Genomic DNA, 22708 nt, shown 5'->3' on the forward strand with positions numbered 1-22708 from the left:
CTTTTATTTCTCTGTCTCTTTTTTTTCTCTCCCTCTTTTTTCTCATTGTCTCTTTCTCTTTCCCCCCTTTTCTCATTCTCTCTTTTTAGCCACTCTTTAGTCCCTTCTTTTCTCTCTTTCTTCCTCTTCTTTTTCTCTTCTCTCTCGCTTTTCTCTTTCTGTTTCTTTCTCTTTTCTCTCCTTCTCTCTAACACTCTTTCTTTATTTTTCTCAATCTTTTCTCTCTTTGTATCTGTGTGTCTGTTTCTGTCTTTGTCTCTGTCCCTCGCTCACTCTGTCTCTCTGGCTCCCGTGAATTTTATTTCCTACCAGGTGGCCCCCGAGCTTAAATGAGTTTGTCAACCCACACGCTAGTATTAGAATGTGGTTAAACCGAAATGCTGCAAAAACTACTTGTAATAGAAAATAGTACTAAACTTTTGCTGCCGTCGAGGAAAATCTTTTGCGATCGGAGCCCGGCCTTTTTACTATAAGACCGAAACCTATATATTCCCAAAAACAGACCGGGGTTGTGTAATCAATTAGCGAAAGCCAATACACCCAAAATAAATTCCAACAGGTATGGTAAACAAAAGGAAAATATTCCGACCACGTACTTGTTATTTTATAATTGTTGATAGGACTAAAAATCCAAATAATTCTATACCCACCCCAAACAGTTTAGCTCCAGTAGATGGCGATAAAGAGCATTCCAAAACGGTTATTAAAGAAGAAGTAGCATGTGTTCTGTCTAGCTTTAGTTGGAAATGACATTTTTGCACATTAGGAATTGATTTTTGTCTGCAAACTCCTCAAAACTCACTGCATGGACACATTGGCTAACAATTAGCTTCTGTAGGACTTTGGTAAAGGGGATATAAAGAAAAACCACACTTTTTTTCTTCAATTGATAAGTTACTGTCTTTAAAATATAATACAAGGCTAAAAACAGATGTGAGTTCATTAGTAAGTGTTCTAAACAAACGTTTTGTGTTTTGAAATTTTGAGATGAAAAGTGTCATAAAATAAAACTATTTCTTGATTTTCGGCGTTACTTCGGTTTTGCCAGCTCAAATACCCAGACAATATCTGACAGGACTGATTTATGTCCAATCCATCTCCATCCATGTTGAAGGATTAACAAGGTTATGTCGCACGTTTTTTTGGTTTGAACAAATTTATTGACACTAAAAACAGAAAACAATCATGACAATCTCAACAGCAATTAAGCACATTCACAATATTATATTCCAATATTACGTTTTTAACAGCAAACACAAAGTGAGGTTTGAACAAACCTTCTCGAAAATCAAACATATTCACAATTTCATTATATAACATCTTTGTTAGTGTCAATAGATCCGTCCAGGCCAAAGTCGATTGTCCTCGGTCTGAACAAATCCACTGACACCAACAGCAGCAAAACACAGCCATCAAGCATATTCACATTTTTTTTTATATTTGACAATATGACGTAACGATATGACGTTTTAACATTTTTTCCTGACATTTTCAACATCAATTAAACAATTTCAGAGTTATTTTCTTTTAACAGTAGTTAACCAGCGTGTAAAAGGCAATACTATTGTGCAAGGGCATAGCTCTGCCATCCCACCCTCCCAAGCAGCATTCTTCCAGTCCTCTGTGTGGGTCCTTTCCATTCTGCGTGGGTCCTCTCCCTTCTGGGTTCCACAACCCAGGCCGTTGCTGCCGGGACTCCCACAGCGTAGCTCCGGCTCCCCCCTCCGGGTGGGTACAGACGAGTCTTCTTTATGGCTGCGTCCTAGGCCCGCCGCTCGCAGATTGTATGGTATCTGCAGCCATTTGGAGCACAGCCACGGGGGGGATCTGCCTGCACCTCCATACCAGCAGGTTTCTGGAGGTCCAGATGGCGTCCTTGATGGCGGCGAGAGTGAGCCAGTCCCTGGCAAAGTCGTTCCGATGCCTCCTCGACCGACTCACCCCGTAAAGCACGTACTGTGCATCAGGGACCTCTCCTGCTGGCAAGTCCGGGAACTTTCCTAGTTGTTCGGCCATTGTCCACAAGACCTTGGCAGCGCTGCACTCACAAAAAAGGTGCCTCACCGACTCCTGGGCGCCACAGCCAGGTCGAGGGCACGTCGAAGTCGCTGACATTCCTCGGTGGTGCATTACAGCTCTGACTGGGAGAACTTCATGAGCCACCATCCATGACAAGTCTCGTAGTCTGTTTGGGAGGGCAGGATGATTGACGTTGCTCCAAACCGTTGTGGATTCGCCAAACGCAAGCCCCCGCACAGGGCTTACTGTAGCTCGCTCTTGCACAATAGCAATAAGGGCCCTGTGGTTTTGTAAAGTGTGACATTCTTGTGTTTCCAAATCAAACTTCTTCAAAAAATCCCGGATAAAGAGATGTGTTGGTGGCAAGTTAAACGAAACTGGAATCAAACGATTGCACGTTTCTAAAACAGTTTATATGATGTAAATAATGTTTATGCACTTCTTAGCAGACAGTCTCAATGCATTGTATTTTACTGGTGCGGTTTTCAGCATCGGGAGAAGGAAATTAAAGCTTCAATAACATGTCCTCCCTGTACACAGTCTTTCTTTCGTGGTTTAGATAGGTGTCAAATTGATGAAACTACAATCACTGTATATATTTTTAAAGCTCTGCGGAGAACAATTAATATCAATGCAGTAATGAAAATCTGAAAGAGGAGCTGATCATCTAAAAAATAACTTTGGTAAGACTGTTTTGGTAAAGGAGATCTATTTTCAAACATGCGGCCCGAGGGCCGGATCAGGCCCCCGACTAGTCTTAATCCGGCCCGTGAGACCACGCTGAGAAAGCAAAAGAGAAGAACAAGATGCGCTTAAATGTGTCCCCTTGATGTCATCAAAGCCATACGCCACTCTCAAAGCAACTGGATCTGTATTCCTCTCTTATCCTTTCTCTCTAATTCTGTTCTTGATTTCTTTCTTTTTCTCTCCCAGTCTCCTTTATTTTTTTCTCTCTCCTCGTCTCTTTATTTTCTTCTTTTTTTGCTTTCTTCTTTTCTCTCTTCCCTTTTTTATTTTGTTTCTCTCTTCGCTCATTCTTTTTTCTCTCACCCTCTCTATCTTAATTTTTCTCTTTCTATGTCTCTCTTATTTCCATTTCTCTTTTTATCTCATTCTCCTCTCTCCGCTCTTTCTCTCCTTTTTCTTTTGCTTTTGCACATTTTTTCCTCTTTCTCTCAATATTTCTCTCTCTCTCTCAATCTTTCTATTTTTGTCTCTTGCCCTTTTTTTTCTTCTCATTCTTTATCCCTCTCTATTTTTGACTTTTTCTGTCTTCATTCTTTTTCTTCATCCTTCTGGATTTTCTCCCGCTTTATTTCTCTTCCTTTCTCCTTTTCCTCCCTTATTTTCTAGTGTGCTCTCCCTTCCTTAATTGTACTCTCACTTTCTATTTCTTTCTTTCTTTCTCTCATTCTCCTACTCTGTCTCCCGTATTCTCTCTTTCTCTCTTTCCCTTCATCTACTCGTCTGGCTCCTGTGATACTTTTTTTTCTAGCATGTGGCCGCCAGCTAAAACGAGTTTGACACCCCTGAACTGGGTCAAGTCGTCCAGACCAGCGATAATTTCAAACATGCTTGGAGAGTTTAGCTGGTATAAGGTAATATAATATTTTGAAGTTCATTAAAGAAATAAATAATTCATGCGCATGCTTTTGGTTACTTGCCTTGATAGACACACGAGAATATCAGTCGTTTTAAAGAATGGAGCCGCATTTCAGGTTCGCTGCTATAAAAACATTCCTATGTACTGCATCCCCTTTGTTCCGCGTTCGCAATCAAGTTGAATAATTCTTTGCGCTCATCCCACAATGACGCGTCTACGAAAGCAATCTGACAAGCTAGCCAAGAAAAAAGCCATAGAAACAACAATAACAAACACTGCGCCATTTTTTCCTACCCACACGCTTTCAGCGCGAGCTATTCCAGAAGTGCACTTAAGCGATAATGTGGTTTCATGACACAAGGATAGATTTTTTAAAAGAAATTCCCGCGAGGGCCACAAATGCCGTTAGTAAAAAGCCGAGATTCCCGCTTAACGAGTACTCTTACAAAATGCCTCATTTACATTCATGTATAACAAAAGATTAACATACCGTGTGCTTAAGTGAACTGAGGAGGAAAACGAGTCTAATTGTGAATTGCGGGATAGATTCTTGAGATTTTTTCGAGGTAAATGTAGCATCCACAATTCTCTTGAGATAATGTTAAGCAAGTGATTTATAGCAGAGGTTCTCAATTTAGAGTTGAGTTAGTAGAATATATTCCTTTTTATTCTTCAAAATGACCAGCAAAACCAAAATTGACTTCGAGTACCGTATAAACTCGCATACAAGCCTACATTGCATGCACCCATTTGGGAAACACTGATTTAAAGTAACAGCGTCATTAAAGGTGAAGTTTTTAACATCACAATTGACAAGGGGTTAGATTTAAAAGAATATTTTTGTTTAAAACATTTCACTTTCTGAATACGTTATTGTGAAAATATCCTTTGCTTGTGTTTAAAGTTTGAATTATAATGAGTACAATTTTGGTTAGTATCACCTGCGACACTGCTCAACACTTTACCTGGGATGTTGTTCTTTAAAATACATTTGATGTAAGTCTTTTTGTAATTAATATTTCGTTTTTAAATCTAATTCACAAGCAAAACTCACCTGTTTCTATCAATTCAACTTGCTGTTTTAAAGTGAAATCTCAGTTGCCGATCTCGACTAAGCTTCAAAAAAGATGAGTCCTAATTGGTCGTTGACACTTCAGGAAGTAGAGGCTATAAAGATCATTATTTCTTTTGATTGCTGTGTACAACCCCGAGACCATAATCGAATACTCCCTCTATCCATATCCAACTAGTTAACAAGCAAATGGCTAGCTGGTTGGCTACCTTGTTAACTAGTTAGATCAATATCTAGCTAATTCAAAAGTAAACAAAAAACACATTAGGATCAACATTTATCTAGTTCTTCATTATATGAAGCATCTATTCTCTAAAGTATTTCCAACCAAGTTATCTCACGTATCTGTGTAGAAGCTGGCTAGCTAGCCACTAATACCTTCAACATTTTAAATAAACTTGTTTTTAGGTGTAAGCTGTAAAGAAAAAAAAACAATTAGGTAAAACTGATTAACTATGAGTAATTAAGATTAAGTACATAAAAAACTGAACCAATCAAAAGGCTAGCTGCAGAGCTATCTAGCAGAAAAATGAATAACTTCCTACCTTGTTAGGTAGCCTAATACCACCAATACGCTCAACATTGAACCATTGCAGCATAATGTGCATGTTGATAAATGCTCCTTAGATTCTTATTTCTTTATTCTAATTTTTAACATTTTACAACGGGTTCCTAAGAAATACATTTGGCAGCCATGTTAACAATTTTATTTTGGACCACTAGACGATGAAAACAACTCTTTTCCCTTAGATTCAAGAAAGGTATTTCACACAAAGATAAAGCAAACATTTGTCATGAAACCTGTAAAACAATTTGTTCTTAAGAATTAAATACACATTTTTTTTAATATATTAACCGTTTTAAGTTATATTGTAAGTGTTTTACTTATTCATTTTTTTGGAAATGTTTTCATAAAATAAATCCTTTTTTTTAAGTTTAAGGTCTAATATCCATTCAACCATCCATTATTTGCACCACTTATCCTCAATAGGGTCGCGGTGGTTCTGGAGCCCATCCCAGCGATCTCCGGTCAGTGGACAGGGGACACCCTGAACTGGTTGCCATCCAGTCGCAGGGCACACAGAGACAGACTATTCGCTCGCTCATTCACACTTAGGGACAATTTGGACCGGCTAATTAACCTGACATGCATGTTTTTGGAATGTGGGAGGAAACTGGAGTGCCCGGAGGAAACACACGCAGGCACGGGGAGAACATGCAAACTCCACACAGGAAGGTTTGTTCTCATGACCTCAGATCTTTGCCGCACACGCGCTAACCACTGCGCTCCTGTGCTGCCCCAAGGTCTAATCGTATATATAAGATTTAAACAATGGTTACACACGGTTCATACCCGTTCTTGAAATAATTAAAATGCTTGAATAATAACATGTATGTATTTTCAAGGTTTAAAAATTGCTTGAATTGTGAGTGGAGTGCATGTAAATGCTTGAATTTGGTACCGTGTTTCTTGGCAGTCTGAATCGGTAAACTGCGCATTAAATGGGAAAAAAAAAACAAGAAACAAGTCTGCTTAAAAAATGACGCCACCACGCCTGCTCTGGTGGCTTCGCTTTGCCATTGCATTTCATCTTCTGTCGTGATTACTGGCAGCTGGCATTAGTTTGTACGGCATTGTCCCATGAAAAGTCATCGCCCCCTACGGGTCGCGCCCAAGACAACAGGTGCATGCTTCACCTAAACAGGACACTATGAAATTTGTATCGGTGCAAATATTACGAAGCAATTATGGACATTTAATATGGGCCATGCCAAAAATGAAGGTAGCGTTTCCCAGTGGTAAATTGTATTGGGAAGAACTTCCTGCAACTAAAAATGTAGGCTACATATTACTGTAAATTAGATTTGTATCAAATATTTTCTAACCTATTTTTCAGATCCACAAATATATTCGCTATTTACGCAAGATCTAAAATCATATGTGTTTGATAAATGTACACGCAAGATAATAAATCGCAGATCTATTTTTGGCTTTGCAAAATACATGATTCACATTAGATTTCTCTTTAAATGTTACTGGAGAGATTAGAAAATTGGACTTGAAAGTCCTTAAAAAGTGCTTGAATTTGGCCATGGAAAAGGTGAACGAACCCTGATTACAACGCATTCTAACACCCCGCACCTTCACATTTATTCCATAGCTTTAGTTAACTATCGCTCCGCCCACATATTGCCCTTCAACCATACCACAATAAACCCCCCCTCTCTCATTTAAAGGTTAAAGGAGCAGGGAGGTCGGTGTGGGGGTATTCAAGAAATAACCCATTGTTAAATTGGCCGGAAACCTTAAGCTATTTTCACACAAATTGCAACAATCGGGGCTACGAGAGAGAAAATAGTAATGAAAAAAACAAACTGACTGCCGCTTCAAAGTGGTTTCATAGCCACTCTTTTATTATTGATGCTCCCCTGTCAAACATTAAACATTTTTTTTCCTCCCCAGCAAAATCCCTCAGGCCTCAGCAACATACGCAGACGGCCCCAAACGAGGGGATGGCGTCAAACTGCGGACGGTGGGCAAGTCAGGTCAGGTCCCCCTCATCTCAGATCTTAATGGTCGGACTTAGAAACACTGGAAAAGGTTTTCGTCTACTAAAGGACGTCGTCTTCAAAGCCGGAGAAGATGTAACGCACTCCGCTTCAAAGATAATCGGGGTGAGGGAGGGTACAAAACTCAGGGAGCGGAGAGAAAACTTCACACCTCTCCAAAAAGGCTCTATTGAGGTAAAGAAATAGTTTCTCTCGCTCAACTGAAGACATGCTAACATGCTAAGTCTTGGCTCTTTCTAAAATTATCTTACTTCCTTACATCCTTACACACATATTTCAAAACTCTTAAAGGTACAACGTGTATTAGTCAAAAAAAAGAAACACACAATTTATTTAAAACAAAATATGTGTTTGAATCATAAGAAACATAAGATAAGCATCACTTACAGGGAGTTGACATTTGTCAGCCTTCTTGTTGCTAAATGTACCCCTAAAAAAATCACTTGTCTTTTTTTCCTTCTTTTTCGCCCTTTTTCTTATTTTTTTGGTTACATTTTTCTTTTTTCCATTTCTCATTATTTTTGCCCTCACTTTTTCTTCCTTTGTCTCTTCTTTTTATTTCCTCCTTTTTCTTTTTCTTTCTTTTGTTATAATCTTTTCTCATTTTTCCCTCACTTTTTTCTCTTCTTCTCTTTTTGTTTTTCTTTCTTTCATTTTCGATTTTATTATTTCTGGTTATTGTTTTTCTCCCTTTTCCTTTGATATATTCTTTTTCTTTTTTCTTTTTTGATTTTTTTTCCGTTTCTTTCACTTTCGATTTTTTTCTGTAATTTTTACTTCGATTTTTTTCTTCTTTTCTTTTTCTCTTTCATTCACAAAAGGCTGGGGGAAAAATGAGAAGGGAAAACGGTGTATTTTCCCTCTTACTTTTTAGCTCTGGGTTTTTTCACTACATAATACAGCGACATCTAGTGGTCAAAACCCCTCCCCCATCCCTAGACAAAAAAAAAAACTTCCCTTCAACAATTTTCATCATTACCCAAAATATCGCTAGAATAAAATGATGGTTTCACACATACAGCCTCTCGCACATATCCGAAACCTCACACACAACAATAAAGAATTCCTCCCTGGCAGTTACGCACGCACACAAAAGTCACACAAAAATAACCTCTCCTGCGTAAATAACCCCCACTCATGCAAAAAAATGTCTTTATAGTACGAAAACGTTTACTTTGCTCAAAAATATATTTATTGCCATCACATCTTGAAACGTGTCTTATAATAATTTACATACACCAAAATATCCTCTCATTAACCCCTAAAACATTCTCACTCGTATAAAAAGTGTATACTCCTAAAATCTCTCGCAGCGGCAGAAAAACAAACAAACTTCGAAAACCAATTCATGTTCACGACATGGTTCCACTCAGAATTCACTTGAAGTTCAAGGTAGATGTAGCGCTGCCCGTAGCCATATCTCCTTTCTCGTATTCATGCTCTCATTCAGATTCATGTTTGGTGGAAGGGAAAAAAACGACCACGCAGTAATCGAAAACAAAAATTGAAATGAAATAAACATCTTGGTGGATTGTTCCCATTATTTACAGAAGAACACTCACTGAAAATATTCATCTCATGTACACAACACAAAAACAATACAATGAAGAATGCAGTCATTTTCTTTCTTGGAAGAAAAAAAAAATCTCATGTTTTTTAATACTCACATTTGACTCCCACAGAAACACAATACAATCTCTCATATGACATCTGAAATATTCCTCATTTACGAAATGAAATTTGATTTCTCGAGCATATCAAACAGAAATCAAACCGTTCCACTCGCACGTTTTTTATCCGTCTCATGAATAAATGCTCTCTCACAATCCTCAAAGGCTCTCACTCACAATCACACGTCATACTGAAATCCTCTCTCAAGTACTATTACTATTTTTTACCTAACTGAAATGCTCTCTCACGTATAACTACATTTCTTTCACACATCCAATCCATTTGCTTATTTATTACACAATAACAACTTCACATTTTGACCATTTCAGACATTTTTGGTTTTTCTAGCACATGCCTACGGAGCAATGTCAGATAACAACCGTGCAAAGTTTGCAACAGAATCCCCCTCTCTCTCGCAATTTGTTTACCCACCTCATATATACAGTAAGTGTTCTATCCTGAAATACACGTTTTATGACTTCTGCAAGCTCTTATGAAACGCTGAATCCAAAGATGGAAAATATTTCTGTGTCATGGCCGACAGCGTCTTCCGGTCTTTTTTATCCAGAACACAAGACACAATCCTGTCTTTAATCTTGCCGATAAACAAACGAGAGAGGGGTTTAGTGAGTATTTGAGTCAGCCCACATACATGAGAGGCGTCTGGCAAGACTCATGTCAATCATAAATCTCTTTGTCTTGCAGTTGAAAGGTAGACACACTGACGCCACAGCTTCCAAGCGCGTGTCACCTGAAAAAAAGGGGACATTACTGCACAAAACAAGGAAGTAAACATTGACTCATTCGCTGTTCATTAAAATATACAGCATCGTGATGGCCAGTTCAATCGATTGATAGTTTGTTCGATCAAACAATTAGTCAATCATTAATCGACCAATGATCTATCAATTGACTGTACAACTAATACTTTGTTCAATCATTCCTTTGAGGGAGGGAGGAAGTAAGGAGGGGTGGAAAGCAGGAGGGAGGGAAGAAAGGGGAGAGGGAGGATGGGAATGAGGGTGGACAGAGGGAAGGAAGGAGTAGATAGTTGGAAGGAAGGATGGAACAAGAGAAGGAAGGAAGGGGGAGGAAAGAAAGGAAGGAATGGAGGTTTAAAGGAATGGAGGGAGTGTTTTAAGGGAAGGAGGGAGGTATTTAAGGAGGGAAGGAAAGAGTAGTTACTTAGTTAGAAGGGAGGGAGGGAGGGAGAGAGAAAGAGCGACAGAGATGTGATGAGGAAGGAAGGAAAGGAGTAGTTAAGTTAGTTTTGGCCCAGCACAAAAAAATACCAGTCAATTCAAAACAACATGAACCAATAATTGGAGGTACATTGTGTAATATTTGAAGCAACTATATTGTCCGATGCTATGCCAAATGAGCACAGTGTAGCAGCAAGATGACAGACAAACATGGTGGCCACTACGAGATATTGATTCCGCTATGTAAAAATGATTTTATGATAGAAATTAACAGTTGGTATGATAGTTCTTGTACTCTCGCCCATTATTCAAATCAATGTTTTTTCTAGGTTTGTTTTTGTTTGACTAGGAGGTACTAAATATTGCACACTGTCCATTTAACAACCAAAATATTTGCACCAAAACAACAAAACATTAAAGTAAGCAAACATGACTTGTTTTTTGTTCATTAAAAGAATAAAGCAAATTTCTGCGGCGATGTCCAATGAGTAAATGACACAGATGTAAACATAGTCTGGAAATAACCTAATAATAGACACAGGGCTTTAATTGGTTATCTACTTAATAAAGATGCACCCACCGGTTCGAGACCGGGTGGAAACATGTGTTGGCCTGGAGAGTGTTGGACGCCACTAGGCTGTACGTGCCCAACAGACACCACAAGAAATTGTGCCCATGCGACCCTAGTGGTCAAGGGATATACCCATAAGCATTTATGTTCAAAAAACGAACCTCATTAACGACCAACTCTATCCAACTCAATCTCCAAGCACTACATTGTAAATATTTATTTTCATACCTTTTCTCTTCAAAGTCTTTATTGCATGTTTATCCGGAGTGTCGTGTCCAATCTCGTTGCTAACAATATTTACCACGTTATCAATGACAATAGACAATTCAGTTCAAAGAGCTAGAGTATGACGCCCTCCAGTGGTGCAACGTATGAATATCATGTCCATCGAGTCTTGCTTTTTCAGATGAACAAAAACAACATCCATTATTTTCACCCGTGTTTTTCCTTTCAGTCTTATAGGGAAAGAAATGTGGGTTCATTATTTAAGCCGACAGTCACTAAAAACAAAATGAACAAAGCGTACTGAATAATTTGGCTAAAAGCCACACCTCCTCTTTCCAGGCCAACCCTCGTTGCCCAGCAACGTTGCGCACAGTGGCCTAGGGGCGGGCTACTTGGCTGGCTGCGACGCCGCAATTTGCGCTGCTTGTGGGAGGAGGCTAGCAACTGACCGACGAGTCACATTCGGACTAAACTAAACAAACACTATAGATTCTTTCTAAAGGATGCAAGTAGAGGAGCTTTGCGGCCACAAGCTCGAAAAAAATGACATGCGGGACGGAGTAGTATATAGAAGATGAAGAGAGTGGGAAAGGGAGAAGAAAAGAAAGAGAGGAAGAAAAAACAGACAGCCAGAGAGGGAGTGAAGAGAAAGAGATATATGAAGGGAGAGAGAGGGGGAGAAGGGAGAGTGTGAAAGAGCAAAAGAGAGAAAGAAGCAAAGAGAGAGGGTGAGGGGGTGAGGGAGAAGGGAAAGAAAAATAAAAAAAAAGTGAAAAAGAGAGAGGCAGGAGGTAGAGCGCCCGTCTTGGGATCAAGAGATCGCAGGTTGGATTCCCAGCTCCTCCCTGTTATATGTCGAAGTGTCCTTGGGCAAGACACTGAATCCCTAATGCCCCCAATAAACAGGTCGGCGCCTTGCATGGCTGCATGGCCGCTATTGGTGTGTGAGTGTGTGTGTGAATGGGTAAGTGTGAAGCACATTGTAAAGCACTTTGGGAGGTCTTCATTGACTTGAAAAGCGCTATATAAATGCAGGCCATTTACCATTCAGCCTGGTCAAGTGAGTTTGAGACCCCCACGTTATATGATTATTAAGTAACATGTTTAGAAGAAAAATGACGGAATATCCAACTTTTCACAAATGTGAGGGGTCAAACATGCGGGGCAGATCTGGCCCTCCAAGGGATTGAATCTAGCATGCGAGACAACACTTAGAGAAGCATAAGAAAAAAATAAGCAAGGTTAAGGTTAAACTCGCAAAGCAAAAGCTGTATGTATCTCTCTTCTTTCTTTGTTTTTTTTTCCACTTCTCTCTTGGTCCCTGCTTCTTTTTTATTCTCCTCTATTTCTTTTGACTTATTGTTCTATTCTTTATTTCATTTTTTTCTCTTCCCATTTTCTTACCATGTCTTATCTTTTTCCCTTTTCTCAATTTATTTTTCTCTTTATCTTTGTGCCATTTCCCTCCTCCTTTTCTCTCCCCCTCTTTGCATCTCCCTTTCTCTTCTTTTTCTCTGCCCCTTTCCCTTTTTACCTCTTTCTCCTATTTTTCTCTGTTACCCTTCTTTATCTCTGTTTACCTTTACTCGCTCTGCATCTTCTCCTTTTTTTTCCCTCTTTCCTTATGTATTTTGCTCCATTTCCTCTTTCAATCGCTTCTTTCATGCCCTCTTTCCTTTTTCTCCATTTCTTTCTCTTTCTTGCTTTTTTCTTTCCTTTCTCTCTTGTCACTTTCATTTTATCGCTCAATTTTCCTTTCTCTTGCTCTCTTTCTCTTTCTCACCGGTTTGCTTTTTATCTTACTCTTTCTTTTCTCTATCCCTTTCCTTCTCTCTACATATTTTCTCGCTCCCTTTTCACCCTTTGTCTTTTCTTACTCTTTTTTTCCTTTCTTTTTCTCTTTACACATTTCTCTTTATTTTCTCTCTCCCTTTCTGTCTCTCTTTTGTTCTGTCTTACTCTCGTTTTAAAAATACCCTCGGACACCCCTGTCCTGAATACTAAATATAGAGAAACATGGAAGAGTGAATATAGTTATCAGAAACCTGTATGAAGATGTCCATTCTTCAGTCGCGCCTCTCTTCCCCATTAAAAGCCCCTCACATAACAGTCGCCGCCCTCCCGCCGCTCTCACACCACCATGACGAGCGCCCCTCGCAAAGGCAGCCCCGGTTTACTCTGGGAAATGTAGTCGTGCCTCCCCACAGTCGTCGAAGGAGGCGAGGCTTCCACAAAATACAACTCCCATGTGAACCCTCGCACGCCAAAGCCCATCGACCAATCTGAATAAGTGGGAGGAGCGTGTCCGCCCACAAAAGCCACAGCCGTATCCCCCTTTCATAAGCACGCATCAAAAAAAATGAAAGTATGAAAGAATAAAAATCGGATTTCATACGACCGCTGGCTTCTTTTCGGCGAGCTTGCAGACGGCGACGACGCGGCGGGAGTTGCCCGCGGACCGACGGGGGTGTTGTCCTGCTGCTTCAATGGAAGTGGGTGGGCCTGTTCGGTGACAGCGCGACCGTTGCGGCGAGCGCAGCCGACGAGCGGACTCGGGAGACGGGCGACGCGCGCGCGAAGGGGGCGGTAGCTTCCTCGTTCGGTGGGTGGGGAGCTTCTTTTTTCCCCCCTCCGTTATCTGTTCACCCGGGAAAGTGGGAGGAGGAGTCGGACTGTGTCTTCCCTTGGCACCGCCCTTCCTGGACGGTGGGTGGTTTCGAGAAAACGGGCACATCCGCCACGGCCCACAGCTCCGACGTATAGGCCGTCCTCCGTTCCCGGCCGGCCGGCCTTCTACCGTCAACTACACCCTCTCCCTCTTGGTATATTCATGCGTTATGAGTGGTAGGTATCCTCATCCTCCCAGTCTCCTCCGCCTACCTTGTCCAAATGATAGAAAGCTTACGGGTAATGATCAATAGCACCATTGTTTACCACTAAAGCGCACCTGATGATGTTTGTGACTTTTGCTTTTCAAACTTTTTAAAAATGTCCTCGCATCTTCTTTGTCCTGTCCAGACTCCAAGAAGGAATCATCAGGAACTGAAGGAGGGAAAGCGTTAAAAAAGGGGAAACATTCTGGATCGCAGGTACTTGAAAGGAACTTGACTACTTTGCCCCCAGCCGGCCAGACACCTCTGGGGGCGTTCCTCTTGACAATCGCACTTCCTGCTTGCGTGCTAGCATCATGAGAAGCTTTGCACGTTTGTCACACTTTGTCCCCCGATTGTCACTTTGCATCGCGTCAGATTGCTAAAATTCTGTGTTCGGTTTCGATGCGAGTCCTCCATTTCTGAAGAAATGATGATGATCCGGGACATGCAAAATCAACCTGCCGCGTTGCGCCTGCGACCTACTTCCTATGAACGAGCAGCATTTTCTGCCGGCGTCGAGAGAAGAGAAAAGCTTCTCTCACGCCCACCCACTCACTTCCTGTAACACCGCCCACTTCTTACCGACACCTAGCTCTGTGTTTCTCCTCTGAACATGATCTTTTCTCCTTCTCGTGTCCCAGCGTATTTGCATGCGGAAAAAGTCGAGTCCGTCCCTACCCTTTGGCTTTTCGGGGGAGTAAAAGGCGGTCCCCGTTTCTTCTCACGCTCCTACTTTGTCCTCGGCAGGATTCCTCCCAGCCTTCTCCGTTGGCGCTGTTGGCAGCCACCTGCAGTAAGATCGGAGGGCAGGGCGGAGGCGAGGGGACCCAAGTTCAGACGGGGTCCCAGCAGATCCAGCTCCCGGCCGGTCAGATCCAACTCCAAGCGGGCCAGCTCCAGGGTCAGATCGTAGTGGACGCGTCCGGGGGCCAGGCCCTGGTCCCCCAACAGCTGGAACTGCTCCCCGCTCAGTTCACTGGCAACGGGTGGCAGATTATTACGGCGCCGTCCGGCATGGCTAAGGAGAACAACAACCAGCCGGTCGCCGCGACCGTTGCGAACGACAGCTCGCCTGGACGTAAGGTGAGGGATGCTTTTTTTCCTGATATGCGGCGAATCCCTGTATGTCGACTAGTTTCTGGGACCAATTTACCCGCAAGTACAGACATCGGTTCGTATAATGCAAGTGTATTGAGATACTTAATTCATTATCATGTTGGATTGACACAACAAAGTGACTCAATCTGGAGCTATGTGACTAACTAAAAATTGCGCCGTGGTACTAGTGTATGTTCACTTAAGCAGTGGTCTGCAACTACAGGGCTGCGGACCAGTACTGGGCCGCGAGTGTTTTTATACCGGGCTGAGCAGAAAGATAAAAATGTTGCCTTTTGTTGCTTACTCTGTATTTTTTCTTGAGTTTGAGTGCGCTATACACAAGGATTTACAATAGTAGGTTACTGTATTTGCACAGAAAGCAAACCTAGATCAGAATGGTCAGAGCGTTAAATTGCAACAATGGGATGTAGACAACAGTACGACCAGGCTTCAGTTTTAATCTCATCATCACATTGTTCTTACTCACTATACCACATTGTTAAATACGTGGGGCCATGATTAAAATCATTTATTGAAAAAGTGAACACAATACAAAAAGAGATCAAACCTCTAGTATTGTGATTCGACAATGGATTGAGGCTTATTATTGTTATCATTAAGGCTGGGCTGCCAGAATATTGTTAGATATTAGACCGGTCTGTAGTACAGAATAGGTTGTAATCAGATACTAAACCAATTGACATGCTGGACTGCCACAGGTGAGTGTGGCTCAATCTGGAGTGTGTGTGTGTGCAATACTAAAATTTGCAGTTGCACCCATGCTATGCAGTGTCAGAATCCACATACAGAAAGTAAAAACCCATCCTCAGTTTGGCTCCAGTGTGAAAACTAAACCCTCAGAAGTTGATTAGAAGCTCTGGTTGCTGAGCGACCCAAATTCAAAATAAAGGGAAAAAACAAGGGTTCACTATATTGATATGAGCATTATTTTGTTTTCATTCTCCTCGCTTATTTTTCCACTGTGAAGGTGAAAGCTGTAGCTGGCACCAACAGCATGGCCACCAATCAGCAGCAGTTCCAGATAATCCAGGTCCAGAACCTGCCCAATGCTGGAGGCGGAGTCCAGTACCAAGTCATTCCTCACCTTCAGACTGCAGACGGGCAACAGATCCACATCAACCCAACCCAGCAGGCATCCATCGGGACTCTGCCGGAGCAGCTTCAGCTCATCCAAAGTCCGGGGCCGGGCCAAGCCCAGGCCATCCTGCAACCGGCCAACCAGCCGGCAATCCTGTCAAGTACGGCCAATCAGACGGTGCCCCTGCAAATCCGCCCGGCGCAGTCGTTTCCCTTGCAGCTGCAGACTCTTCAAGGATCTCAGACTCCGGTCATGACAACTGTACCCATCAACCTCGGTGGCGTGACCTTGGCTCTCCCGGTCATCAATAACGTCGGAGGAGGCGGGGCCGTGCAACTTATCCAATCGGCAGATGGTACTTTTTCTGTTGCTGGCGGCAACCAGTTAATGACGACGGCAGCGGTCTCGGGGGCGGTGCCGACCTCGGCGGCTGAAACCGACTGCTTGTCGAGTGACACGCAGGTGATCTCCGCAGGGATGGAGGCAACGGCGACAGAAAACCAAGCACAACTGGCTGAAGCGGACTCTCAAAGTCAGAATCAGGCAAACGGGGTCCAAAACCAGATGGACGCCCCGGGAACCATTCAGCAGGTGATTGTGGGCCAAGTGGGACACCAGTTGGTGCAGCAGATCCAGCTGCAACCACAGAGTCAAAACCAAGGGCAACAACAGCAGCCGCAGCACATTCAGACTCTCCAGCTGGCCTCGGGTCAAACCCTGCAGCCCATTCAGGCCTTCCAGAATCCAGCCCAAGTCCTTATCCGCACACCGACCCTGTCCCCCAACGGGCAGATCGCCTGGCAAACGCTGCAGCTCCCAGGTGGCGTCTCCCTACAGGGTAGCCTGGGAACGACAATGCCACAGCAGCTCACGCTGGCACCAGTGACTGGTGGGGCCACAGTGAGCGGCGGGGGTTTGCTCTCCCTGGGTGGGACCCCCCTGACACTGAGCACGGCTCAAATCAACCCAGGATCCGGCGTACAGACGGTCAGCATCGCGGGCCTCGGTGGCGCCGGCGTTCAGGTGCAGGGGGTTCCCCTTACGATAACTGGTTTACAGGGTAAGATCATTTGATTACAATATAATCCAGGTTGTGTTTCAGTTGAAGACTGGTTTCGGTCTGGTACCAGGCTCAGAAAAAGTATTCTCACTACAAATATGGTTTTGACTGCAACACCAGAACCTCCAAACGAGATTTATACAGACTAGTAAGGACTACCACCTTTCACCAACAGGTCAACCGCAAGGGCAAGAGGGAGTCAAAGTTCAGTCTTCCCCCGTGACGGTCACCGTGGGCAACGTGGCGTCCAGTTCCTCAATGAGTCCGGACCAGTTGGGATCCGTGCAGAGTTCCTCGGACCAGGAGGGACCCCCCAGCAAGAGGCTCCGCCGAGTCGCCTGCTCCTGCCCCAATTGTCGAGACGGAGAGGCCAGGTAGGACGTTCGTGAATGAGACCATGGCAGAGAAGGGGTGGGTCATCGCAGCTCTATTAAGACTCCTGCCCTCCGGCGCAGGAACAGTGGCGACCCCACCAAGAAGAAGCAGCACATCTGCCACATGGAAGGATGCGGCAAGGTTTATGGCAAAACCTCGCACCTGAGAGCGCACCTGCGCTGGCACACGGGGGAGCGGCCTTTCGTCTGCAACTGGATCTTCTGCGGAAAGCGCTTCACCAGGAGCGACGAGCTGCAGAGACACCGGAGGACACATACAGGTGCGTACACCTCAGTCATGACAAAGATATTCTTGATTTTCAGTTAGAAAATTGCTGTCCTGTAAAAGCGGTGACCCTGTTATCGGGTTCAAACATTTGGATAAGGGGCTGATTCTGGAGACGGATCCAATTTTCTCATTTATGCAGATATCTACGTGTTATATTTGTTTTTAAACAATTAGTTTCATCAAATTGGTCTGAAACACAATTGAAATAAAACCATATAAAGGAATACATTTGATAGTTTTGTAGTATTGCTGTACAGTAGTTGTATTCACTTAGCACTTTAGTAGTTTTGTGCTATATTTTCATAGAATTGTCATATATTTGTAGTTTTTTGAAACACACACACATATATAAAAACCAAATACATATATTTTAGGTATGTCTTTAAAGCACTAAATTTGATATTTACCTTTAGTATAACTGCAGTTAGATTTTTCTTGTATAGTTGTAGTATATGTGTAGCACGGTTGAATGGATGGGAGGTTGGTCAATTAATGGATGCAAGTGTGTGTGGGAGGGATGGTTAAAAATGACAGATGTATATGATGCGGAGGGAGTAAACAAGTGTCACCCCTTGTCGTGCTGTGGACTTCATGTTCCGTCTTAGGTTGGGAAGAGCGAAGTCGAATGAATGAATCAAAAATGTGAGTGTGTACTTAACTCTAGCCAACCCCCACTAAGGGCTATCAAGATATCTGCAGTAATATTCATCCTTTAGTTTATTATAGTCATGTTTATTTGTGAAGCCCTTAATCACAAGGAGTCTCAAAGGGCTGCACAGACCACAGCTGATTGTAAGCCACAGACTATTAGTATTTTTTCTTTTCAAAATGAAGGTAAAATAACATTTGATGTTTTTTGTTGTTATTGTAGACACACGAACGGGGGCAGAATCTGCATCAAATGTTATTAGTAGCACTTTATTTACAATTGTCATGACATTTTGACCAGTTTTGTTTGACAAGCTGGATACAAAAAGCTGTCGCGCTGTTTTTTGCTCAGCCCAGCCATATTTGTAATGGTTGCGTCTGGTGCTGCCTTCTTGTAGTCATGGCATGAACAGCAGAATCACTTCCCTTCATTAATTATTACAACCAAGATACAGTGGAAACTCGGTTCTCGACCATAATCCGTTCCAGAACCTTGTTCGAAAACCGATTTGTTCGATCACCGAAATCATTTTTCCCATTAAAAATAATGTAAATCGTTTTAATCCGTACCAACACCCTGAATGTTTACCTTGAATGTTTAACCAGGGATCAGAATACCAGCTCAGTAGCCTAGATGGTAGTGTGCCAGCTTTGAGACTGGGAGGTCGCTGGTTCGCGCCTCGACCGAGACATACCTAATTGGTATAATGGCGGCGCCCTCTGGCTGCGGCTGCACCGACTCGCTACAACGGGTCAGGTGTATCGACATTTCGTTCTGTGTACATTGTTACAAAGAATGACAATACAAAGGAAATTATTAATTAATAATTATTATTAGAATGGAGATTTTCATTTTCAGCTGAAATAGCCAGGGTCCAGGAATAAAGCAGGGCGGAGCCCCCCCAGACTAACATGAACGTGTAAAAACAAAGGGTAAAGAAAATAATTATGAATAGGATTTCTTACCTTTGTGGTGCTCAGCAGAAGCCATGCTGTATGTATAGCAAGATCGGAAACTCGCACACCTTCACATTTTGCTATTATTTCTTTCTTAAATGCAATAGTTGTGCGCACTACTTTTCTTTTTTCACCTGTAGCAACTTTGCTGCTTGCACTGACTTTCTTCGGAGGCATAATTAGGGGCTAAAACACTTGGTACACCTATATTAAAAGCAAAAGCAAAACGAAGCACGTCCGCACGCGATAACTGTTTGGTCATGAAAAGAGCCATCTAGACCCGTACGCTGCTCAGCATCGCATCCTAGCGTACGCACTCACGCATTACCGGCGTTCGAACTCCGATTTTTCGATCGAACAGCGAAGCAAGAATTTCTCGAAATTTTTGGTCGGACTCCGATTTGTTCGAACTGAGAGCCGTTCGAAAACCGACGTTCCACTGTATAGTCAAATACATAAATGACCGCTCAAGCAGCCCCCTGTTGGCAAATTGGCACCATTGCTAACTAAAGTTCCACATGGGATGACTTGTGCAATTCTGTATATCAGCCACAAGTGGCAGTAGCGAGTTGGATTCTAATTTCTTTTAGAGAGTAGTTAAAAGTTGAATTGAATCTCAACTTTGTATTTTTATGCTATTATTATTAAGATGTTTTTATAGGGGAAAGTTCAACCGTAACTATGATTGTACACTGACCCTACTAGATTCGATCCATGGTTTCATTTGTAACAGTAAAATAAATGCATTAGCATAAGCTAGCATTCAGGTCCAAGCTTAGCTAATGACCGCACACTAGCCTTAGTTAAATTTAAATCAGCAGCATGGTTGTTTACTATGCAAAACATAGTAGATAAATCCGGCTTTAGCTTATGACATCACGATAACCTTTTTCAATGCTAGCCTTACATTTTTCAGTAAAATTGTCTGCTAACCCAATTTACTGCTGATACAAATCAAACTTAAGGCCAGCACCACAAGAAAAGGTTAGCATAAAGTCATTAGCTACATTTTACTTATGGTTAAAAAATCCTGATACTAATGTAACTAAGGTTAGCATGTACCAGGGTTGTATGCTAACTAAACAATTCTTCTGACAGAAATGTCGCGTTAGCGTGAAGTCGTTACCCACAATTAGTTATTCACACAAGCTGGCAGAAAAGTCTATTTTAGTGTCACAAATGTTACCATTCTAGCAGCAAGCAGGGTTAATGTGAAGTCAATTGCCAAAATAGGATTTGTCTGCTATGTTTTGCTAAATCTACTATGCTCGCTGACTGAATCTACCTAAAGCTAGCTTTGAGCAAAGTTATTGTGAAGTTGTAGCTGTCCACTCGCTTTTGCCTGTGCATATATTCTACAGATAGAAATGTAGCGTAAGTTGAACTTGTTTGGCTAATGCCTTTGCACTAACCCAAGTTACAGTTGTATCAGTGAAATAGATGTGTGTGTGCACAAGCTAGTAAAATAGTTGCATTTGTGCAATGTTAACTATGCTAACCTAAAATTCGGATCAGAAAAATGTGTCGGGTGCAAACATAAGTCCAACATTAGCTAATACATTTTACTCAACGTTTGCTTAGTGCTAGCCTTAGTTAAAGTTGGAACAGCATAATAGTTAAAGATAATAGACAAATCCAACGTTAGCCAATTCCCTCACTCTAACTTTGGTCTTGCTAGCATGAGTTACAGTTGGATCAGTAAAATAGTTGCGTTAGCATTAGCTAGCAGACAAGTCCAACTAATGAATTGCCGCTAAGCCAGCTCCCTTTAGGCGTTAGCTAGCTTTTGCCGACAGTTATTTAACTATAAGTAAGCTAATCATTGATCTTAGCATTCATATATCATGTAAAACACAAGTTTTGACGTTATAATCGAATCAACTCTAATCGTGTTTTTGTCCCCCGTTAGGTGAAAAGCGCTTCGAGTGTCCCGAATGCTCCAAGCGCTTCATGCGCAGCGACCATCTCTCCAAGCACATCAAAACCCACCAGAACAAAAAGGGCGGGGCGGCCGTGGCCATCATCACTACCGACAACACGGAGGCGTCCCCTCGCATCGTCGCCGTGGCGACACTCTCGCGCGATTCCGAACCAGAGACGCCCACCACCTCTAATCACCTGGAAGAGGAAGAATTTGAATAAAGGCCATTGTTTCTGCTTGAAAAAAATTGTGCTAAGAATCTATCTCTATGCACAGAGTTGCGTACCAGTTACCTGTCAGACAGGGATGAGGGTCAATCAAGGTACGGGACTGTTGTCACGAGGAGGAGCTACCTACTTTTGTGCCACGCAGGTGTGGCTTTCCTTTACGAACTATTACAAAAAGAAAAAGGGGGAGGGGTGAAAAAAAGCACAGAATTTCTACATTACGCATTCCTATTGCGGCAGCGGCCATTAAAAAAAAAAACCCCGATAGGTTTCTACGGAAACAAACAATCTAGCTTTCTACGACGCGAGGTGAAAGCAATACTTTACGACAATCTAGAGGAACATGTTTACATCGTCAGGGAAAGAAAACCAGAGCACACTCTTCCCCTCGTCGGGATTGGAGCAGCTGAAAAGGGGGCGGGGATGTTTAGGCCGTTAGTGTGGTGGTGAGATGTTTCTGGTGGCGTCGCTCGGTGTTAGTCCAGTGCGTGCAGTCTTATTTAGAAAAAAAAATAGGCGCCATTTTATAGAATTTGCTTTGAAAGCCAACCCCTCCCCCGATTGACTGTGTCGAGCTAATTTATTCTCCTTGATTTGTGCTCTTTGCCTTTTTGCTGGACTCGTATTTGTGCGCGTGGGTGTCGATTTTAAAGTCGTGTACGGCATGTTTTTTCCCCCCTTAAAGGAACATTGTGTAATATTTGACCACTAGATGGCACTGTATTTTTTTAATTCAGTGCCAAATGAGCACACTGTGGCAACAAGAACTATTAGGTACAGACTCCGCCATGTAAAAATAATATTGAAATGACAGATCATGTTTTTTGCCTGTTGTTCAAATTTTTTTTCTTACTGAATTTTTTTTTGTACCACTAGCAAATTTTGAAATATTACACACTGTCCCTTTGAATCATAACCCTTTGAGAAAAAAAAAACAGTTGATACCAAACCGATTTGTAGTAATATATGGTGTTTTTCTTCCTTTCATATTTTCTAGCGACATCTCATTTGTACATCTTTTTCTAAAACTCTGCTCTTCACCATTACATTTGATAATCGTTTCCCTTTTGCCAGGTTAGCCTTAAAGGCTTATGAAGAATTTCTAAAACTGCTTTGTACAAACGTCAGTGAAATCATTCAAAAATGAAATAAAAACCCCAAGGTCGAGACAATAAAGTGATTTTGAAAAGTCTTACCTCTCCGTGTCCGCCATATTTTTGCTGGAGTT

The 22708-nt window shown here is 42.2% G+C and overlaps 2 protein-coding genes and 1 long non-coding RNA gene across 4 annotated transcripts in view; 2 read left to right on the top strand and 1 right to left on the bottom strand.

Annotated features, from left to right (window-relative positions):
* The window catches only part of itgb8 (integrin, beta 8), a 47314-nt gene extending 39988 nt beyond the window's left edge, over window positions 1–7326 (top strand). Inside the window, exon 16 of the mRNA XM_088329033.1 lies at window positions 7159–7326. Coding sequence (XP_088185159.1) covers window positions 7159–7269 — 111 coding nt within the window. The 3' untranslated portion in view covers window positions 7270–7326. The remainder of the gene's footprint in view (window positions 1–7158) is intronic.
* A 1108-nt stretch (window positions 7327–8434) lies between these two features.
* LOC148371127 (uncharacterized) lies at window positions 8435–13794 on the bottom strand. 2 transcript variants are annotated; one of them, XR_015849769.1, is made up of 2 exons: window positions 13330–13794; window positions 8435–9687 (listed from the first exon to the last, which is right to left on the bottom strand). It is a non-coding gene; the product is annotated as an uncharacterized LOC148371127 (long non-coding RNA). The 2 variants fall into 2 exon arrangements; XR_015849768.1 differs by having other exon boundaries at window positions 12980–13794.
* On the top strand, window positions 13234–22672 carry sp4 (sp4 transcription factor). Its single transcript, XM_088329034.1, has 7 exons — window positions 13234–13778; window positions 13953–14023; window positions 14555–14890; window positions 15894–17064; window positions 17240–17438; window positions 17520–17719; window positions 21242–22672. Exons 1-7 carry the CDS (start codon window positions 13772–13774, stop codon window positions 21472–21474), a joined length of 2217 nt encoding a protein of 738 aa, XP_088185160.1. The 5' UTR covers window positions 13234–13771; the 3' UTR covers window positions 21475–22672.
* Window positions 22673–22708: the final 36 nt, after the last annotated feature.

The sequence above is a fragment of the Urocampus carinirostris genome, chromosome 2, assembly GCF_059441175.1.
Source record: "Urocampus carinirostris isolate Australia breed hairy pipefish chromosome 2, RoL_Ucar_1.0, whole genome shotgun sequence".
Classification (NCBI taxonomy): domain Eukaryota; kingdom Metazoa; phylum Chordata; class Actinopteri; order Syngnathiformes; family Syngnathidae; genus Urocampus; species Urocampus carinirostris.